Raw genomic sequence first — 22,302 nt, forward strand, 5'->3', positions numbered from 1 at the left:
GCTGTTTGCACATTCTGACGGCACCCATTCACTGCAGAGTCTCCATTGCAACATTTGACCAAATCTGATAAAGAAACAAACTCTTCTGCATCTGATTGTTACCTCATACTTAATTTTTGGGTGAAGTATTCCTGTATTTTGAATTCATTTAATAATGCACGCCAGTTATTCTCATTTGCAGTTTTCTCATGTGTAACTCAGGTCAGGATGTGGTGTTTCAGTGTCTTGGAGAGAGTCTTTTGGACAGTGCTTTCCAAGGATACAACGCTTGTATATTTGCATATGGGCAAACAGGTACTGTTAGATTTTCTGGAAAGCTATCTATGCAAAAATGATATTTTAAAGGTTTAACCGGAACTACTGACTGTTTTCCAGTCAATAAGTGCAGCTCTTGGATATCTGCTTGCTGTGCATCAAACAAAACAACAAAGCAAATAAAAATAAAATTGCATCAAAAAAAGCAAATGTTGCCCTGTAAAGCTTTGCATGTGAAACAAGAACCTAAAATATTACAAATTATAAAAAGAAAAGTTATATATAATATTAGTGGGGAAAATGGACTTCTTATATTTAGGTGCTCAAACTGAGCAAAAACATACATTGCTGATATTTGTTAAAATTAAGATGAAATTCTGATGGTCACGTAAATCAGTGTGATCTTTATAACAGTTTATCAGACTACTTACAAAGAAATGCATATTAATATCAGTTGTCACTCTATCTCCAATAATGTCTTAATAAAGCTCTGTAGTTTCAAAAACATGATGTGGTGCAATCCTTCCTTTTAAAAGAAGGGATTTGAGATGTTTTCCTCAGCAGAGGAAAAACATGGAACAGTAAAAGTAAAGCTTCTGCAATGATCACATTTAACACTCACATTTTAATAGGATTTTTCTAAAAAATAAATACGTGGTAAATCAAGCAAACCTAAGTTGCTTTAGTCCTGTTAGTGTTCATTTTGAAATATTACTCGCAATATGAATGTTTTATCTGGATGGTCTGCAGGCTCAGGAAAGTCCTACACTATGATGGGAGCGGCCGAGCAGCCCGGTCTGATCCCCAGACTCTGCAGCTCTCTGTTCCAGCGCACCATACAGGAGCAGAGGGAGGGCGAGAGCTTCACCGTGGAGGTGTCCTACATGGAGATCTACAACGAGAAGGTGCGAGACCTTCTGGATCCCAAAGGGTGAGTCTGTACATCCGTTTACAGGCAGATTGTTGTCCAATTAAATGGTTAGTTCACACAAAAATGAAAATTAGTGCGTTTCATTAATCGTGAAGATCCTGGACAGTTCGTTCATTGTTGTTGTTCTACTCAAATTGCTGTGATGTTCCTCTCAAGGAGCCGGCAGGCGTTGAGGGTCCGGGAGCATAAGGTGTTGGGGCCGTATGTAGACGGTCTGTCTCGCCTCGCTGTGATGAGCTACAAGGTTCTTCTAGCACCTTCTCCTACATTAACGCTCTCAGTGCTGAAGAGGGATGAGTGTGAATAGCTTTTGTTTTTGTATTATAGGACATCGAGTCTCTAATGTCGGAGGGGAATAAATCTCGCACCGTAGCAGCCACAAACATGAACGAGGAGAGCAGTCGCTCACACGCCGTCTTCAACATCATTCTGACGCACACGCTCAGAGACCTGAAGAGTGGGGTCAGAAGCAGATTTCTCAGTAGTCTAATTAAAATAACTAGCTGTGTGTTTGTTTTTAGGAGAGCATACAAAGTGTTTTCCAGCTCAAAAATTTCTGGCACAATACTAGTGTTTTATGGCTAGTGATGTAGAAATCACATACTGTATCTTTCAATAGTTTTTTTTTTTTTTTTTTTTTATGTATTGTGTGGATGGTGTTATTTCAGACGAGTGGAGAGAAGGTGAGTAAACTCAGTCTGGTGGATCTGGCCGGCAGTGAGAGAGCTGATAAAACTGGAGCTGGAGGAGAAAGGCTCAAAGAAGGCAGCAACATTAACAGGTCAAACATACACACACACATTTGTTTATATCTTGTTGGGAATTTTACAACTTTGCTGTTCTTGAAGTAATTAATTTAATTAATTGCCTGATATTTAACACTGTCTGTATTGGCAGATAGTGTGTCAGCTTGGGTGTGTCTGTGTGTGTTTGTGTGTGTGTGTAAATTAACACTTTGCAATTTGTTTAAAATAATTGCAATTACATAAATACTTTATTTAATTAATTTCTTAATTTAATTTAATTCTTAACATTTTTGGTTGCTTTCAATTTCCACAAAGTTAATTTGCATTTTTACATTTTATGCATTGGTAAATGTAAGTTATTAAAACTAAAAAAAGATTTATGTATTTGTTTCTTTATTTTCTTTTTATTTTTTATTATTATTTTTTAAGTTTTTAGTTAGCTTATTTATTTTAATTACTTGTTTGACTTTTTTTCTAATGTATTTTTTTATTATTATTATTATTATTTTTTTTTTTTTTTTTTTTTATATATATTTTTTAATCAGTCATTTAATTTAATGTATTTAGTTTTTTTTTTTTTTTATTTTATTTATTTGGTTTCACACAAACACTTGATCATTTACACTCATTCTAATGTGTTCTTGTCATAATGTTTTTGTTCAGATCCCTCACAACTCTTGGACTGGTGATTTCAGCACTGGCGGAGCAGGGCGCAGGAAAAAACAAGAGTAAATTTGTTCCTTACAGAGACTCAGTGCTCACATGGTTACTGAAGGTGAACCTGTTAAGACTCTAGTAGTAGACTCTAGTAACACCATTCAATCTCATAAAGAGTTATTTGCTAAGATTTATATGGAAATAAATTTGTTTCATTAAAACTCTCATTTCCAGGACAGTTTAGGAGGCAACAGTCGCACTGCTATGGTTGCGACAGTGAGTCCAGCAGCCGACAACTACGAAGAGACCCTGTCTACACTACGGTACGCCGACCGGGCCAAAAGCATTGTTAATCATGCTGTGATTAATGAAGATCCAAATGCTAGAATCATCAGAGAGCTGAGGGAGGAAGTGGAGAAACTACGCAGTCAACTGACTGAGGCTGAGGTACTGCCCATGAACACCTGTCTACTGTGTTTGAGCTGACCTGTGACCTCCAGCAAGAGTGTTGAACAGTAGTGTGTGTGTGTGTGCTTTAAAGTCAATGAAAGCTCCTGAGCTCAAAGAGAGACTGGAGGAGTCCGAGAAACTGATCCAGGAGATGACTGTAAGCTGGGAGGAGAAACTCAGGAAGACTGAGGAGATTGCACAGGTATTATAAAAACACACATACGTGTGTGTGTGTGTGTGTGTGTGTATGTGTATGTATATGTATGTATATTTATTTATTTTTTTGCGAGTTGAGAAAATATTAAGCAATTTATAATTTAAGCAATTATTTATCAATTTGATTATTTAATGTCAAATATCTAATTATATAACTAGATTTACATGTATTAATAATTAATCTGATCTGTTGCCTGTTGCTTTGCCATTCTAGCGCTATCTGCATTGAAATATTATGTAAAATAAACCATATATTGAAATGTATTTTTATTCGTTTTATTTTATTAGTTTATTTAAATTAAGAGATTTAATTTCCAGTATTTTTGACTTTGACTTGATTTGACCTTTTAATTTTGTATAATGACATTTTGACAACAACTGTTTTTGTTTATTTGGTGGGGATCAACCTTGATAATGCCAACCTTGGTAATGAAAATGTGATGGGACAAAAATAAAACAAAATACTATTTCATTGTATAATGACATTACTTCTGTGTTTTGCATTTCCATTATTGAATTGTGTCTGACATCGCTCTGAACAAAAGTGTGTTTGGCTCTTCAGGAGCGACAGAAGCAGCTGGAGAGTTTGGGGATTTCTCTGCAGTCGTCTGGGATCAGAGTCATTGATGATAAATGTTTCCTGGTCAACCTGAACGCAGACCCTGCCCTTAACGAGCTGCTCGTCTATTACTTAAAGGTACAGACACTTATTAATAAACAGTGTTACATCTCATATAAAACTATTGATATGCATGCATAAATGGTTGATTTATTATCTACTTTTGGTGCAGTTTGTGTTAATGTGTGTGTGTGTGTGTGTGTCTGTGTGTGTGTTGATGCGCAGGAACACACTTGTGTGGGTTCTGCAGATTCTCAGGACATTCAGTTATGTGGTTTGGCAATTCAACCGGAGCATTGCGTTATAGACATCAAACAAGAGACGGGAGTCACACTCACGCCAAAGAGAAACGCTCGGTAATCACACACACACAAACGAACACGCAGTAGTGGAGTACTTCATGCCAAAATAGTGTGACATTTACACAAAACTGTCTAAAAACATTCAAATAAATATTAACTGAAATAAAATTAAATCTAAAAAATATGTATCTGAAACAACTTAATATCAGCTAGTTGACAAGGCAACATTTTCATTAGCTGCATATTAGTATGCATAGTACTAGAATGTTAGCTATGTATTAGTGCTAAGTACATATTAATGTCTTATTCTACATCCCTAATACTACCCTATACCTAAACTATTAATAAGCAGCAAATTAAGAATTTCGTAGTTAATAATTACCTGTACCTGTAGTTACAAGTGTTACCATATATGGACTGTATACAAAAAATGATAAAGAAAATATACTTTAAGTATTTTTATTAGAAAATATATACGTGTGTGTGTGTGTGTGTGTGTGTGTGTGTGTGTGTTTGTTTATTTGAAATGGATAAAAAAAAAAGCTGCCCAAAGACAAAAGCAAATTTTGATTTTGTTTTCAGGCAAGCGTGTATATTTTGATCCACTTCAAACGTTGACTTTTGTGTGTGTGTATGTGGGTGTATATATGTATGTGTGTGTGTGTGTGTGTGTGTGTGTGTGTATATATAAATATGTATACATAAATGTGTGTGTTGTGTATATAATCTTTAGAATATACTTTACAATGTATGTATATTAGATGAAATTAATGTATTAATTGCACAAACCCTGTTTTACAAAGCCCACAATGTTGATGTCCAGCTTTACATGCTCATATCTATATATCAGCCTGTCTCTGATACTGATGGTATGCAAGAATATGTGTATATGTGATGTAACTGATGATGTGTCTGTGCAGCACATGTGTGAACGGTGCTGTGGTCTCGTCTCCCGTCCAGCTGCATCATGGGGATCGAATCCTCTGGGGAAACAACCACTTCTTCAGGTCTGTGGAGGCTAATCAGACCATCACAGGCATTCATTGAATGTCCTTAAAACATGGATTTGTTTAGTGAAATCTCAAATCTGTGTTCAAATGAAATGCCGCTGACTTTAGTGCTCGTTTTGTGTGCGTCTCAGGATCAGCGTGTCGAACGCATATCGTGTTGGTGTGGAGGATGAGGAGGGGAGCATGATGAAGACCGGGCTTCACGTCGAGCGTTTGGATGTGGATGTAGATCGTCTCAGTCAGGCCTCCAGCGACAACAGCTTCAGTTTTGAGTCGGCACAGACCGAAGTCATGATGAAAGGACTGGGAAACAGCGGTGAGACCCACATAACCTCTTACACTCAATATAACCTAATGAAAAATTTTTGAGATCTAAGTTAAATTTGATAAAAGTACAGTTAAACCTAATGGCGGTACTGCACCAGTGTTCAACAAATTTTATAGTTGAATTACAGTTTTAATTAGTATGGCTGTTTAGACAGCATATGTAAACAAAACAAAAATAGAAACTAGTAGTTCTCATATGTCATGAAAAATGTATTCTGTTGTTCCTCGTTAAAATAAATAACAGCACGTATATTTAGAGATTTTACATGTGTAAACAAAAATATCCACATATATTGTTCATAACATTTATCTATTTTTTTTAAATGTATCACACATTTGTGTCCAACATGTATTTTAGATAAATTTGCATTTCATAATTATATTTTCCCCCATTTAATTCTTATTTTCCACAGATTTTTTTTATCAAATATTTCTTTTTTTATACATATTTTTTTATATATATATATATATATATATATATATATATATATATATATATATATATATATATATATATATATATATATATGGATTGTTTTATTATGTGTTGTGCTTTATGCAATGTCTAACATGAAAGTAATTAAATGATAATATATTCATGTTATTGCATGACATGTTGAAGCTAAAAAGCTTTATTATAAATATTCAAAATTATTTTTAGTTAGAATTTTTTCTACTTTTTTTTTTAAAATTCTCCAATTCTTTTTACAAGGCATGTTTGTGGTTTAGATAATATTGTTACTGTACAAGGAAAAAAAATTAAAACACTGAAAACAACAATATTAAATGGGAGCTTAATACACATAGCCTATTCGGAATCAAATACACCACGTGCATATTATTAGGCACCTTGATATTCTGATGACATTTTTTTCCAATTCCAAAGCGCATTTTTAAAACAAATCTACTATTGATATTGTTTTTAATCATTTAGAAGTGATATTTAATTGTCCATGAAGGCTGGAAGTGAAAAACTCCTCACTTTCAGGTTTGCTGAATTATTAGGAATGTTTTACTGCTGCAAGACTAAGATGTCAAAAAAGATATATATATATATATAGATATATATATATATATATATATATATATATATATATATATATATATATATATATATATATATATATATACTAATGCAATACAGATATTTCAAGTGAAGACATGACAGCAAAATGTTCACTAGGTCCGAAAAAACAGATGGAAAAGAAAAAACCCATTAACTGCAAACAATTTAAGAATTAAGGTCAAGAATTAGGTGTGAAACCATCGGAAACATTTATTTTCCAGCGATTATCATTTCCCAGAAAAAATCTAGGTCATAGATGCATGAATTAAAATGTGTGCTTTTGACATATTTTTGAGATGAAAAAAACAGTTTTACAGATGCTAGAAACATGGTTTTCAAAGGAAAGATTGCTATCAAACAGCACACCTAGGTGATGAAGAAGTCTACATTTTAGTCAACCCTGCAAAGTACAAGTTTTTAACTAAAGACTTGACTAAAGATTAACTAAAAATGAGCTCCTAAAACGTCCTGCTAGATTATGGAGATGCAGTCTTAGCAGTGTGCTGCTACTTATTAGTTTTGTGGTGTGTGTGTGTGTGTGTGTGTCAGACCCGCTGCAGCCGGTGCTTCACTCTCTGGAGCTCAGGCACGAGGAGGAGAAGCGCTCTGCTCTGGAGCGACAGAGGCTCATGTACGAGCAGGAGCTGCAGCAGCTGCGCAAACGCCTGTCCACGGAGCTGCAGACGCAGGCCTCTCATCCGCAGCACCACCGCAGCAGCGAGCTGTCTTCTCAGAGCCGCCTGCGCCAGTGGAGCGAGGAGAGGTGCATGCTGGGCTATATCACAGATCTCAGCAAGCGTTTAGCATGTGTGTTTGTGTGCTAAATCGCATCTTTTTGTGCTTTTCAGAGAGGTTTTGATGAGTCGGAGTCTGCGTAAGCTGAAGGAGCAGATCGTGAAGGCCAATCTGCTGGTTCGGGAGGCAGGATTCATCGCTGAGGAGCTCAACAAGAAAACTGAATATAAAGTCACTCTGCAGATACCCGCTGCAAACCTTAATGCCAACCGCAAGGTCAGGAGAGACGCTTTTTGTCTTAAAAAAAATTAAAAAAATAAAAAGTAGTGTATATGTATTAAAAATTTCTTCATAATTTAATTAAATATACAAACATTATATATATATATATATATATATATATATATATATATATATATATATATATATATATATATATATATATATATATATATATATATATATATATATATATATATAATTTTTTTTTTTTTTTTTTTTTTTGTGTGTATGTGCTGTCAAACTATTAATCACAATTAATAAATGTATACTTAAAAATACTTGCATGCAAATCCATTTCTAAATTTCTATTGTATTTATATATCATATATGTGATATATTTATATAAATTTGCATATATATATATATATATATGTATATATGTACATATGTGTGTGTGTGTGTGTGTGTGACATATGCGTTAAATTCATCAAAAGCATGACATTTGAATCAGCACAACTGTTTACAACACTGATAATATTAAGAAAAAATAAGAAATTTTTCTTTGAGCAGTAAGTCAGTATATTACAATGAAGAGAAATCCTTTTTTTTTTTTTCCTTTTTTTTTTTTTTTTTTTCCAACCCCAAATTATCGTTAATTCTAAAATCTATTTCATCATTCAGAAATAGTTCTTTTAGTTTATTTTTTATGTATATGAACAGGCATAAAAATGATGCCAGTAAAAGTGTTTTGTTTAAACACCATTAAAAGAAAGGATTTGAACGTTCTAACTTCATTACAGTATGCACTGCTACTGTGTTGAATTGTGGGTCGGGTGGAAATGCTGCTTTATTAAAGACTGATGTTTCTCCTGCAGCGGGACATGGTTCTGAGCGAGCCGGCCGTGGAGGTGAGGAGGAAGAACAAAGGCAAGCAGATCTGGTCCATGGAGAAGATGGAGAACCGGCTGGTGGACATGAGAGAGCTCTACCAGGAGTGGAAAGACTATGACGAGGACAACCCTGTATGTTAGATCACATGACAGCTTCCTACATTATCAGTATTCACTGCGGTACACATTACCATGTTTTTACTATAGCAACATTCTCAATTGTACTTTGGAGCTACTAATGTAGTATTATTGTTTTTTTTTTTTATATAGTCAGTAGTAATGCAATTAATTGTTTGACAGCACTAAAATATAGATTTTTACATTTGCAGATTTATGAGGCTGTACGTATACATTTATATTAAAAAAACCTAACATTTCAATAAAATAAAATCGAAAATAGTTTCTTAATATGAGGCTAAGGAAACTTAAGTGTAATTTATTATATTATTAATTTATTATATTATTAATTTATTATATTATTATTTATTATATATATATTATATATATTATATATACAAGAATTGGTAAAACAGCTTCCTAATATAACTCATCATAATGTTAGAAAAATTTAAATGTTACCATTAATCTAACCATTAAATATGTAAATAATAGTCAAATAATCAAAATATAACACTAATATTTAAACAATATGTTTGAAAATAAATGTAATTTTTAAACCATTTTAAAACATTTTAAAATATTTGTAACTCTTAATATTTTATTACTATGCATTAATAAATCTAAATAAAATATATGCATTTTAGGCTAAAGTTTTGGTTGACCAAAAAAAAAAAAAAAAAAAAAGGCAACTAACATGATGTGGCTTAAAAGCATCATGCTGAACAATAAGTAAGTGTCTGATGCATTAAAATTGTATGCTTGCACGTGTCTGTGCTCAGGCCATGCGCTCCTACTTCAAGCGTTCCGATCCGTTCTTTGACGAGCAGGAGAATCACAGTCTGATCGGTGTGGCCAACGTCTTCCTGTCCTGTCTGCTGTACGACGTCAAGCTGCAGTACGCGGTTCCCATCATCAACCAGAAGGGGGAGGTGTGCGCAAACACAACGGTTAGAACCATTAGAACGAGTGCAAGCCACTGGCTGATGGCCATGGGTTTTGTGTGTTTTCAGGTGGCGGGTCGGCTTCACGTAGAAGTGGAGCGTCTGAGCGGAGAACTAGAGGAGCGGGAGACGGGAGGCTCTGAGATCAATCCAGACGGCGAGACGCAAGAACGCAAACTCGCTTGCATGGTCAGATCAAACAGGACGTCTCCAATCTGACACGCAGTATGTGACCCATGCTGGCAGAGTGGCTCATTTTCAGAAAATAAGTTCATTCAAAGGCAAAACTCTGCAGACTTTGTTGCCTTCAAACATAATTTTTTTTATCCAATTCCAACAAATCAGATATTATTTTGAAGGTACTTTAATAGCTTTTTTAATTGTAAATGATCTTATTCCGACTCGTTTTGCCAGCACTGGTCGCATATTAACATGAATCTGAGCTGTAGTTGAGTGTAGGACATGAACGACAAGGACCTTTCCTGTGGATTTATTTCCAGATCAAGGTATTGCAGGCGACCGGATTGCCTCAGCACCTCTCCAACTTTGTTTTCTGTCAGTATCATTTCTGGGAGCAGCAGGAACCCGTGTTTATCGCCCCTGAAGTCGGTCTGACGGCCCCCAGCAGCAGAGAGCCGCAGAGCCTGGTGGTGTTTGACAAAAGCAAGGTGAAGACACAGACCTACATGGAGTAAAACATTGCGTTTGTGCTAGTTGTCGGGCATCACGCGTGTGTTTCTGCATCTCTAGACTCTAGAAGTTGCTGTAAGCGAAGACTTTCTGGAGTTCCTGATGGAGGGCGCCGTGGCGGTTGAGGTTTATGGTCACAAACAGGCAAATCCACGCAGGAATCTGGCTCTCTGGGACCTGGGAGTGATTCAGGCAAAGACTCGCTCTCTCAGAGAGAGGTACACATGCATTTATTATACTATCTTAAACACGAAACAAAGCTTAAATGTTTGGTGCAAAATATTAATATATATTAATAATTAGATTTGTTTATCTGCATGTCATTTGACTATCAACCAACATTTAATTTAAAATGAAAATTAATGAATAATTTTCTTAAATACTGTATAAAAATATGAATATTTATTTGTATATTTACCTGCATGTCATGTAAAATATAACTTAATCATTTTAATCCTGATATCAAAATAATAATAAATGAACAAATAATAAGTTAACAATAAATTATAAATCATTTTTTTTTAATTTAACTCTTTTTAATTTAATCATCTTTAATTTAAAACAATTCAAATAAAGCCCTTACTAAACTATATTTATGAAATATTGGTATAAATATAAATAGTATATATAATTACCTGCATGTCATGTGACAATGAACAATATTTAATATCAAGTTAAATTAATATTTTAGTTCAGAACGGTTTGATTGTCAAAAAACATTTATTGATTCAATTTGTAAAAGTGAAGTTTTTTTTTTTGTTTGTGTTTGTGATGCGCAGGTGGAGTGAAGTGACCCGCAGGTTGGAGCTCTGGGTTCAGATCCTGGAGCTGAACGATGCTGGAGAGTTTGTGCCGGTGGAGGTTCAGGCAGCTAAGGACATCTGCACAGGAGGAGTCTTTCAGCTCAAACAGGTCTGTGTGGATTTCAGAGATGGTAACGAGGTGTAAAATAAAATTTTGACACACTTTTCTGTAGAAGATCTTATTTTCCTTCGATGCAGCTCATGACTTGACTCTCTGTGTGTGTGTGTGTGTGTGTGTGTGTGTGTGTGTGTGTGTGTGTGTGTGTGTTGGACAGGGTCAGTCCAGGCGTGTTCAGGTGGAGGTACGTTCGGTCCATGACTCCGGCACCATGCCTCTGATCACAGACTCTGTGCTCAACGTCTCCATTGGCAATGTGGAGGTCCATCAGACTCGAACTGGTAAAAGCACAGAGACCCAGAGGGTGAAAATCTCATCTTTACTTTTGTAATTGAAATCACGATGTCTCATCCATTAAACCTTTTGCACATTTTCACATTAGTTGAGTCAACGTTATTTAAATTTTTGGAAAATTTAGAACAAGCTCAAATCAGACCTACACTAAAATCACAGGAAACCTAAAAAAAACATTAAACATTAAGCATAAATGCATGATTATTTATATGCAGTAAAGAAATGCATTGGCATTAAGCAGGTATGTGCTGGAGCCCTTATATGGAGATGTTTGGGTGTGTTTTATGCTAATGTATTTTATTATATATTTATTAACATCTGAAAGAGGGTAATGTTCACATGTTTGAATTCCTGATAAATCCTTATCTCATGTATTGTAAGCAAGTATTAGTGAATGAGACTGGTGAGTGTGTTTTAATGAGCTCTATAAGCAGACACTCAGGTCTTGACTCACATTTTGTTTTTTGTCTTATTTTGGAAGGTGGGAGATAAAGATGTGGACAGTTATCAGGTAATAACTTTTCAGGCTGGGTTTTTTTTTTTCCTTTTTAAAGATATATATATTATAGTTTTATTTACCAAAAAAGTGACCGTATGTGCATTTTAATGTTATTTATAGAAACAAATTAATTATACTGATTCTAAGCTTTTGAGTGGTGCAGTGTATGATGTTACAAAAGCTTTTTTATTTAAGATAAAAAAAATATAGATAAAATACAGTTTTAAGTATTAATAATAATATTAAAAAAGGTGTAAAAAGAATTTAGGTTTCTTGAGCAAATCATTTATTTATTAATTTATTTTTTCATGTACCTAGGAGGTTGATCTAGAGAGACTGAGGGCTCGGTGGCTCACGGCTCTAACTGAGCGACAGGAATATCTGGACCAACGTCTCCAGAAACTTGTTGGCAAGCACGGTGAGACGATATATAGATAAACTGTTGCTAGAAATGGGTTTCAGCAGAATATATCGAAGCTGCATCTTCAGTGTAAAGTGTTTGAGGGCTGCCTTTCCTCTGGCTCTTGTAGATAAGTCCGAGGAGGACGTGGAGAGCGAGTCTCAGCTGCTGGAGGGTCGTCTGACGCTGACGGAGGAGAGAAACGCTGTGCTGGTGCCCTCTGCTGGCAGCGGTATCCCAGGAGCCCCGGCAGAGTGGTGTGTGTGACAGTATACTTCTTGTTTTATTCCTTATTGATCCTATTTAGTTCCAAAAAATCATAGCGTTGTCTTTATCTCACCATATCCAATTCAGTTAAGTCCAACAAACTGATTGTTTTTGCTCTTTGGTTAAATCCTCTCATGAAGTGTATTTTCACTGTCTGGCTCCTGTTCCTGCAGGGCTCCGGTGCCAGGGATGGAGACGCACATCCCAGTCATCTTCCTGGACCTCAATGGTAAATATGTACCCTGTGCCAAATGTTCACTCCTTACAGTACATATGCAGCTATCTACTAAGGGAGCATCATAACTGAAACAAGTGAACATGATTTGGAACATGAACCTGACTCACAATTGTTTTATAGTTGGATTTAAGGTTGAGATGCTAACACAATCTAATATGTATAAAATGCATGACACAAATATCACTTAAGGTAATAAAAAAGTAATGTAAAGTGAATGTTTTAAAATATTTGTATTTATACCAGTTATTCAACTTTTTAAAATTATTATTATTATTATTATTATTATTATTATTTGAGTATTATTATTTAGTATTAAGGCTTTTTATTGTTCAGTGTATAGTGTTCAAGTTAGTAATTTTATTTAATGTAGTTGCCAAGGTAACAACTGTTTTTTTGTAATTCTAATGTAATATTTAAATGTTATTTTATTTTACCTTTATTAAAAACATTTTATTTAGCATGTTGAGTTGATGACACAATCTAATATATAGTAATATAGAATAACTTATTTATTATCTTTGGTAACAAATGCAGTTAAATTTATTTTAAAAAATGCTTTAAGTAACTTTTTTTAAATATTTGGTTTAAAGGTATATTTCAGTATTATATACCATTTTATTTTGTTTTGGTTTTAGTAATTATAGATTTTTATTTTTTTTTTCCCAGTTAGAGATTTAGTTTCAGCTTTACTAAGAACATTGTCATTGTCAGCTGACATCAGAGAACTGTGAACATGTGAATGTATTGTTCAATTATTGAATGAAATTTATCTTAGAGGGACCAATTAAATATTATACATATTGTTGTAAGATCAAAAGGTTGAGAGTCCCTGTTGTATGAATTATATTCTGAACAATGTCTTTCTCTTCTGTCTACAGCTGATGACTTCCATGATCATCTGTCTGCTCCTCTAGCTGGAGGTCTGGATGCTGCGCTCGACAGAGAAGATAAAGATGATTTCATGGACTTACAGATCGTCAAGTACTATGAGAAAGAGGTGAGGAGAGTATTTTGCTTCTCAGTGAGACAGAAAACTGCACCACATTACATGAAGAACTCGCTCTCCTCCCACAGGTGAAGGCAGAGGCATCATGGGACTGCACCGTTCATGACAGTCCTGAGCTGAACCGAGCGACGGGGCCGGATCACAGGATCTACCTCACCGTCCGCACCATGGTTCTGCTCAGTCATCCTGCACAAATGCAGCTGGTCCTGCGCAAACGGATCTGTGTGACCCTCACCGGACGACAGGTGCGTGATTGACTGATTTTCGTGTTTTTTATTGAGTGCCCTTTTATCGATCTGATCTCTTCCTGCAGGGCTTTGCTCAAAGTCTGCTGAGGAGAATGTCTCACCGCAGCTCAACTCACGGCTGTGGAGTCACGTTTGAGATCGTCTCAAATATCCCAGGGGTACGTGAAGAGCATCATGATCCTCTCTTATTTATGCATTTTTTTTAGACTGTAGATTAGTGTTCAGAAGTTTGAGGTCTGTAAGATTGTTTTAATGTTTTTGAAAGAAGTCTCTTATGCACTTTAGCCCTGCATTTGTTACAGTAATATTGTGAAATATGAAAGCAATTTAAGGCGAGACGCTGTAGAGGCTAAATAGTAGACAATTTAGACAATTTATCAAATTATTGCTGCAATTCTTTTTTACATTCTAAGAATTTTCACAATTTTGGGGTTATTAAAAATTTAAGCAAATTATATATGAAAAAAATCCCTCTGTAAAATCCTTCAGGATACAGTCAAGAACGAAAATGTGAAATTTGATGTGATTTATGACTCTGTTTTATGGGAAAAAAACTTTTGAAAATATAAGTCGAAATCTATCATAACATGACGCAAATAGTTAAAGTGCTATAAAAGACACTTAAGTGTCTTTTGGATGTTTTCTTTCCACTGGTCTGAAAAACACTTTCTGAAAATAACAAAAAATTGACAGGTGCATGGAAGAAAAAAAAAAAAACTAAAACAGATATTCAGTGTCTCCCCTTAAAATAGGAATTTTCATTTTGAATACATACAAAAAATTTGAATGATGCAAAGCTGATTTTTTTTGCATCCTTACTCCAGTCTTCAGTGTCACATGATCCTTCAGAAATTATTCATAATATGCTGATTTGCTGCTTAAGAAACATGCATTATCAGTGTTGGTTCATTGATGAGTGTAACATTCAAAAGCACAGCATTCATATGAAGTAAAATCTTTTGTAATATTATAAATGGCTTTTCAGTCACTTTTGATTAATTGAAGCCATTCTTGCTGAACAGAAGCACCAATTCATTTGAGAAAAAAAAACAAAAAACGTACCGACCCCAAACTTTTGAGCCGCACTATACATAAGTCTGTGAGAAACGGGTGACAGCACGAGGGGTGTGCATTTGTTTACAGGACATTCAGAGCTCCGAGGACCGAGAGATGCTCGCTCGACTGGCTGCCAGCACCGATAACCCAGGAGCCGACAGTGAAGCTGCCATCGAGAAATACCTGCGCAGTGTGTTAGCAGTGGACAACATCCTCACGCTGGACCGTCTCAGACAGGTCTGACACATGTGCAGGATTACATATGCCTGAATAAGAATATTAATGCTTTGTTTTTTTTCTGTATACACGTGTCATCTTTTGTATTTTGTCAAAATTCAGGAGGTTTCGGTGAGGGAACATCTATCAGATAAAGGAAAGATTCCCAAACGCTGCCTCAGTTCACCAAATGTACACCGGGTAAGACATAAACAACATCTCTGAGCCAACGTGCATCATCTAAATCAGCTCAGACCTAATCCAGAAATGAAACACGATCTGTTTATTTTTCAGCTCTCTGGCAGCAGGAAAGATCTGTCCAGCAGCCAAGACTCAGAAGACAATAAAGTGAGAAAACACACCTTAAATAATGGCAATTTCCTATAGTTTGATTTGTGTCTCAGTTCTGTAATTTAATTAGTATTCTACTGTTTTGGGAAACCGCTCCTCTAATGAGCAATGATTTGAAGAGCTGAGTAGATTACATGCAGATTTTAGTCTGTTACTGATTCCGAATTGCATTACAAATATGTTATTACATAATGTTATATTACCTAAAATTACACATTTTAGGTAATATAATAAGAGTACTTTTTGATTACTGATTATTTTTAAACTATGTCACTTAACATTTTGATTTAAATGGATTAATTTTTTTACCATATTGATACTGCAATTCAAAGTAATGTATTTCATCCATTGTTATTAAGCATTAGATTTCAGCGTTTCTCAAACTGGGGTTCTTGAAGGCACTGCAGAGGGTTTAGTGAAAAGCTAAATTAATAATTAACTAAATTAATGAATAAAAATAATAATAATTTTACCTGCATTTCCTGTAATCGTTTTAGAAAACAAAATGAAAAGGAATTAGGGAGAATCAATACATTATGAATAATTTATTGCTGTGAATACCTGTAATTAAGTAATCAATTAAAATGTCACTCCAGTCTGATTAAGTGTGATTATAAGTGTTTTAAATGTCATTTAATCTAATTACTTTAGTAATTAGTCATTTTTGGAATCTAATTACATATTCCATATTACTTTCATATTATGTTTCATTTTCAGTTTTATTATATTACTTAGAACACTTTAGCAGCATCCTAGCCAACGACTCATACTACCACAGCAACAACATATCAACATAAAAGCACTTAGAACATCTTAACAACACCCTAGCAACCACTCATAATACCACTGCAGTTGCAAAGGAACATAACTAAAATATTCAGAACACCTTAGCTACATCCTAGTAACCAGCCTAAACTATCTAGCACATTTTCAGCGAACTCCATTTTTCATTTATTGTCCGTCCAGATGTTCAGCTTGTTTTCTGATGATTTCTTGTCCATCCTGTAGGGTGGTTGGGATAGTCGGCAGGAGATTTCTGTGCTACCATCAGCCACAAAGAGTCCATCTCACTCAGCGTTGGTACAAAACCAAAACTCAGAGCCAGGTAACTGTCCTCATTCTGCTGTCCACCTTTGCCTTCACAGGTAAGACTGAACATACATTACTTGATGGAGTCTGACTTTACTACAGAGTTTGGCTGTCTAACATGACAATAGCAAAAAAAATGCAAAAATAACAGTCAGAACACCTTAGCAATACCCTGGCAACCACCCAGAACACTATAAACACATAAATAACAGTGAGTGCACCTAGCAACAGAACACTAACATGATAAAAACCATTAAAAAAAAAACCTTAGCAACACAGTCACAAAGTGACATTGTTAAAAAAACACCTTAGCGATACCCTTGCAACCAATTATAATACCACAACAACCATGTACAAATATAATAAAACACCTAGAATACCTTAGCAACACCCTAGAAACCACCCATTGTACCACTACAACAATATACAAATGATAAAACATCTAAGCAACACCCAATCAACCAATCAAATGTAACTGCAACTTCAAAATAACATAAAAATACTATGAACACCATAACGTGATGATATTAAGATCTCCTTAGAAACTATAGCAAATATAGCAACTTGATAAATGTGCTCAGAATACCATAGCAGCACCCTAAAAAGCATTTAAAATGCCTTTGCAGCATTGTAAAAACATTCAGAACACATTCGCAACCACATAGCTGCATTGTTAAAAAATACTTGGAACACCTTAGCAATGCACTAGCAATACCACTCATAATACTCCACTCACTAAAACTGTACACTAACGATAAAACGCACAAAATACCTTTACAGCTTTTCATAATACCATTGCTACACCTTAGCGACACCCAAGCAACCATTCAGAGCACTATATTAACATAACATTGAGAGCTATTGAGTTAGCAATTGAGAACACTATAACAACATGGTAAAGATACTCATAACACCTTAGTGTCAACATAGGTTTATTAAGAATACTGTGAACACCTTAACAATGCCCTAGCAACCACTTACAATACTTCAGCAACAATATGCAAATATGATAATACACTTCCAATACCTTAGAAACACTCTAGCAGCCACTCATAATACCACAGCAGTTGTAATAGCAAAAAAAACACTTGGATCACCTTAGCAACTCCTCGTAATACCACAGCAAAGCAACATAAAACACCACCTAAAATGTTTTAGTACTGCCATAGCAAATGAGAAAACACTCAAAAAACCTTAGCAACACTTTAGCGAACACTCATAATATCACTGCAACTTCAACTTAACATATAATCCTCAGAACACCTTAGCAACACCCTAGCAACCAGCCACATATTTCTAGCACCTTTTTACCAAGCACTGCTTTTCTTCAGATAGGTTTTTAAAAGCTGTAACTGATTGCTAGTACCTTTGAGCTGCTGGTCTGTGCATTAACTCAGCAATGCATGGGGCTTATTGAAGGTTTGTGTTTTCAGTAGTTGTTTGGCGCGTCATCAAGGTGCAATTAAGTAAAACTGATTGATTTTTTTATTTTTTTTGAAAGTATGAAGAAGTATGCACTTCTTTTGACTGCTGTGCTCTGATTGGAGGTGCTGATCTGCGTATGTAGTTTTTATGCTTTATTCATGCTTGGCTCTTTTTTTTTTTAACTGGGTTACCTGCTCTTTTCTTTCCTGCTTTTCTTCTGTCCTTCCTTCTTTCTCTCCCCTGCTTCTCCTCAAACATATGTTCCTGCAGGTCTCTCAGGATTTGCTGCATCTTATTTCTCCCCAGTGAAAGCTCTAGTGTCTCCAGTACCCAAGATGTTCAAGTCTCTGTTGTCCAAGAAAGAGGAGAAGAAAGAAGCGCCTCCTTCTGCTGCCTTTGAGCAGGTAACAACACCTGCTGTGGTTCTAAAATGTACTTCACAAAACATTTCTATATAATATAATATAATATAATATTATATTATATTATATTAGTATAGTAATATTATATAGTATAATCACTGCACAGTGTACTGCTTACAAATTCATTTTATTATGTCTAATCTGTATTGAAATGATTAATTTGTACAGAATTATTGAACCCACAAAAATAATTGCAACATTTATCAAGTTGCAAAACGTATGGCAAATGTGTGGTGTTTCTGGTAAAATGTGGATATTTCTAATTTTAACTAGAATGTGCCACGCATTGTTGTTCAGTCTGTCAGTCTCGAAGACATTAACAGCTATGAACTGGTAAGTCTGTTTAGTTGGAACCTGATATATATATATATATATATATGTGTGTGTGTGTGTGTGTGTGTGTGTGTGTGTGTGTATATATAGTAATAAATGTAATCTATAGTAATAATAATGTTTTTTGTTTGTTTTAATGTTTATATAAACATCTGTTTAAACTTTTATTTTGCAGACTCCTCAGGCTCCTTCAAAATACACAACTCAAGACAGCCAATCAGAATCTGCTTCCTTTGTGCCCATATTTCCAGTTATTCTTGATAAAATAGACACAACTAAAGCAGCCACCATATCCTCAGAAACCACGTCAGACATCCAGATAGTAAGTCTATATGTATTATAACCTGCTTCTTATTAGTGTTGTGAACAGTCTTCTGGTGAAGTGTTGTAGTGGGTAACATAGATTGCTTTTAATATTGTGTATATTATTTCTTACCATGATCTCTTTGATCTCCACAGATCCATGCTATGGAAACTCCAATATCAGAGAATCCAGGGAATGTTAAGGAGATCCTGTTGCCTCATCTTCCTGAAGAAGTTAAAGAACTTCCACCTCTTGCTGTTTCTCCAGTGGTTGAGGACGTTCTTCTATCTGTTATTTCTCCAGAGGTTGAGGTTTCATCTCCTAATCCTCCTTTGGTGGTTGAGAATCTTCTACATCCATCTGTTTCTCAAGTGGTTGAGGACGTTCTTGTATTCAATCTTTCTCCAGAGGTTGAGGTCTCACCTCATAATTATTCTTTAGGTGTTGAGGAAGTTCTACATCCATCTGTTCCTCCAGTAGTTGAGGAAGTTCTATCTTCCAATCTTTCTTCAGAGGTTGAGGAGGTTCTATCTCCATCTGTTCCTCCAATGTTTGAGCAAGTTTCTCTAGAGGCTGAGGAAGTTCCACCGCAATCTGTTTCTGCCAAACTCAGAAAGATTCCACCTCTTTCTGCTTCTCCAGGAGTAAATGAGTCTCTGCCTCCTACAGTTCAATCAGAGATTAAGGAGGTTCCACCTCCTGCTCTTACAGAGGTTGAAGACCTCAAGCAAAGCCCAGTTGGTGATTCAACAAACAGCTCCATCAGCGATGTCTCAAGTGGATACATCTCCACAAGTGTCTCCACAGCAACTCTCTCTGAGTGTGCGGTCTCAAATGTTGAGCCTCTTCTCCTTGACAGCACAGAGGCCAAAATAAACTCTATATCCAAAACGACTGAACCAAAAACCGAGTTTGTGCCAACAAGCAGCACATCCACAGAACATCTGTCAAAACCTGAACCAACTGACTTGGAACTTGGAAAACAGATGCCTACAGAATCTCAAACATCAGAAGAACATGGTCAAGTGTCTCCTCCAGATACATCTTCTCAAAAACTCCTAAGTGTTTCTGATTCTTTACCTCAGGAATCCTCTGAAACCAACATCTCATCATCTCATTCAGCCATATCAGTACCATCTACACCACTGGCACTACCAGCTGATCCATCAGTACCAGTGAAGACTAAGCCATCAATGCCTGCCCAGCAATCAAGTTCTGAACAAAACGTCAAACCCACTTCTGCTCCCACCTCCAACCCTTTCCAAATCCACCGAGTCAAGACCTCCGGATTGAAGTCTTTCAAAGGGATCTTGCATGAAGAAGATGAAGAGGGAAAAGCCAAACTCAGTAACTCTTTATCTTCATTGAGTGAGTTTCAAGAAAGACTGGAGATCCTTTCGGATTCAGAGGATAGCCTTGAGACTCCCGACTGGCTGAAAGAGGGAGAATATGTGAGTGTGGGCACAAATAAAACTGGGACAGTCCGTTATGTTGGACCAACTGACTTTGCAAAGGGCGTTTGGGTTGGAGTGGAGCTTGATGTTCCAGCAGGTGGGTGATGCTCTTTAACTTCATTAAATCAATAAATCAGTAGAGTCAATACTACCAGCATGCATATCAAATTTCAGTCATTGCAAAGAACTTGCAACACTTTGACCATGGACAATGGTCAAATGCTCTTTACTGTTTGTAAAGAGCATTTGCATTGATTAGAAGTCTATAGATCTAGAGAAACCTGTGTGCAAAGCCACCTTCTTGCTGTACTGGCCAGGGGTACATTTCCCAAAAGCATTGTAAGCCTAAACAGACTGTATTGGCACCAATGGTCTATAGCGTCTATGTTCAATTATATTTGAAAATATGATTTTGAAAAATTGTGCTCACTAATCCGTTTAAATTAAATGTAGACTTGCATTGACTTGAAAGCTGTCCATGAAGCAAGAGTTCCAATCCAAAAAAATAATAAAAAAATCCTATGATCAAAATACCACTGATTTACAAATGTACAACAATTGTGCTAGTCTTACTTTCCAGGTAAAAACAATGGGTCAGACTAGACTAACCAATTATTAAGGAATTATGCCTACTCCTGTTATTAATTTGCTCATTGATTTCAAATGTTCTGGAGCAAGTAATTATGCTATTTTTCGTGTTCAGGTAAAAACGATGGTTCGGTTGGGGGTCGACATTACTTCCACTGCAACCCTGGTTACGGCGTTCTTGTGAGACCAAATCGGGTCATGAAAGCGGTGGGTACCGCTAAACGATTGAGGCAGAAACACAAGCAGAACCTCTCAGGATCTAGTCCCAACCTGGCAGCCCTTACAGCGATGGCCAAAGGAGAAGCTGTAGCACGTAAGGCTGAAAACAGGAAGTCATGGGTTAGCTGAGGAAAATGCATCCTTGTTGATGGACGTGTACGGAGGACAGTATTGGTATGGCACTGAAACACAACACTTGCACTATACCTGTAGGGATGCAACTGCCATCTGATTTACTAATGCGTATCTGCACTACATAGTGCCTAGTGTTCAAAAAACCCATATTTCGAGGCAAATTTTCAGCCTCGGTAAGCAGTATTTTTGGTATTATTATATTTTAAAATATTTTTAATCTCACAAAGTGCCCTGTCTATTTGAAGCCAATGCCAGGGAGTATTTGCATGCGTAAAAATCAGCGTATTGATGGATTTCTCACAGTGCTTCATTTCACGATTTTACATAGAGTAGGAAAGCGGGATATGTTTAACTTGTGGAAATTAAAAGTGCCAGACAGTTTTATTCATAAATGATTGTTTTTAGTGCAATTATAAATTAGTTCTGTATTTTTTGTTGGTTTGGTAACTTTGTATTGTTTTTTTTTTTGTTTTTTGTTTTTTTTCTTCTTCTGCTTCTTGAATGAGTAATTTATGACCAAATTGTTGTTTATTTATTTTGCAGATCAAAGTAATGACAAAAAAATAATAATCTTGAAGATTTTATATTGCAATGGTGGGCGTAATAAACATTATTATTATTATTTTATTATCTTGCCTTCTTATAAACATACACATACAT

At 35.7% G+C, this 22,302-nt stretch overlaps 1 protein-coding gene across 4 annotated transcripts in view; it reads left to right on the top strand.

The window, feature by feature from the left end:
* kif13bb (kinesin family member 13Bb) overlaps positions 1 to 22,269 on the top strand; it is a 27,058-nt gene extending 4,789 nt beyond the window's left edge. For 3 of the 4 annotated variants that reach the window (XM_043218855.1, XM_043218857.1, XM_043218856.1), the window contains exons 6-42: positions 202 to 294; positions 1,006 to 1,186; positions 1,343 to 1,430; positions 1,514 to 1,648; positions 1,855 to 1,967; positions 2,596 to 2,707; positions 2,824 to 3,036; positions 3,131 to 3,241; positions 3,818 to 3,952; positions 4,100 to 4,230; positions 5,097 to 5,183; positions 5,318 to 5,502; positions 7,129 to 7,342; positions 7,428 to 7,590; positions 8,412 to 8,558; positions 9,326 to 9,475; positions 9,557 to 9,676; positions 9,988 to 10,155; positions 10,238 to 10,395; positions 10,957 to 11,089; positions 11,256 to 11,402; positions 11,874 to 11,903; positions 12,210 to 12,309; positions 12,422 to 12,548; positions 12,732 to 12,787; positions 13,675 to 13,793; positions 13,871 to 14,047; positions 14,116 to 14,208; positions 15,194 to 15,343; positions 15,446 to 15,523; positions 15,617 to 15,670; positions 16,682 to 16,778; positions 18,458 to 18,591; positions 18,883 to 18,942; positions 19,118 to 19,264; positions 19,402 to 20,797; positions 21,404 to 22,269. In XM_043218855.1, the coding sequence (XP_043074790.1) occupies positions 202 to 294; positions 1,006 to 1,186; positions 1,343 to 1,430; positions 1,514 to 1,648; positions 1,855 to 1,967; positions 2,596 to 2,707; positions 2,824 to 3,036; positions 3,131 to 3,241; positions 3,818 to 3,952; positions 4,100 to 4,230; positions 5,097 to 5,183; positions 5,318 to 5,502; positions 7,129 to 7,342; positions 7,428 to 7,590; positions 8,412 to 8,558; positions 9,326 to 9,475; positions 9,557 to 9,676; positions 9,988 to 10,155; positions 10,238 to 10,395; positions 10,957 to 11,089; positions 11,256 to 11,402; positions 11,874 to 11,903; positions 12,210 to 12,309; positions 12,422 to 12,548; positions 12,732 to 12,787; positions 13,675 to 13,793; positions 13,871 to 14,047; positions 14,116 to 14,208; positions 15,194 to 15,343; positions 15,446 to 15,523; positions 15,617 to 15,670; positions 16,682 to 16,778; positions 18,458 to 18,591; positions 18,883 to 18,942; positions 19,118 to 19,264; positions 19,402 to 20,797; positions 21,404 to 21,636 (6,035 nt within the window). In that variant the 3' untranslated portion in view covers positions 21,637 to 22,269. The remainder of the gene's footprint in view (positions 1 to 201; positions 295 to 1,005; positions 1,187 to 1,342; positions 1,431 to 1,513; positions 1,649 to 1,854; positions 1,968 to 2,595; positions 2,708 to 2,823; positions 3,037 to 3,130; positions 3,242 to 3,817; positions 3,953 to 4,099; positions 4,231 to 5,096; positions 5,184 to 5,317; positions 5,503 to 7,128; positions 7,343 to 7,427; positions 7,591 to 8,411; positions 8,559 to 9,325; positions 9,476 to 9,556; positions 9,677 to 9,987; positions 10,156 to 10,237; positions 10,396 to 10,956; positions 11,090 to 11,255; positions 11,403 to 11,873; positions 11,904 to 12,209; positions 12,310 to 12,421; positions 12,549 to 12,731; positions 12,788 to 13,674; positions 13,794 to 13,870; positions 14,048 to 14,115; positions 14,209 to 15,193; positions 15,344 to 15,445; positions 15,524 to 15,616; positions 15,671 to 16,681; positions 16,779 to 18,457; positions 18,592 to 18,882; positions 18,943 to 19,117; positions 19,265 to 19,401; positions 20,798 to 21,403) is intronic. The other variant, XM_043218858.1, reaches the window with a different exon arrangement.
* Positions 22,270 to 22,302: the final 33 nt, after the last annotated feature.

Source organism: Puntigrus tetrazona, chromosome 20 (genome assembly GCF_018831695.1).
Source record: "Puntigrus tetrazona isolate hp1 chromosome 20, ASM1883169v1, whole genome shotgun sequence".
In the NCBI taxonomy this organism is placed as follows: domain Eukaryota; kingdom Metazoa; phylum Chordata; class Actinopteri; order Cypriniformes; family Cyprinidae; genus Puntigrus; species Puntigrus tetrazona.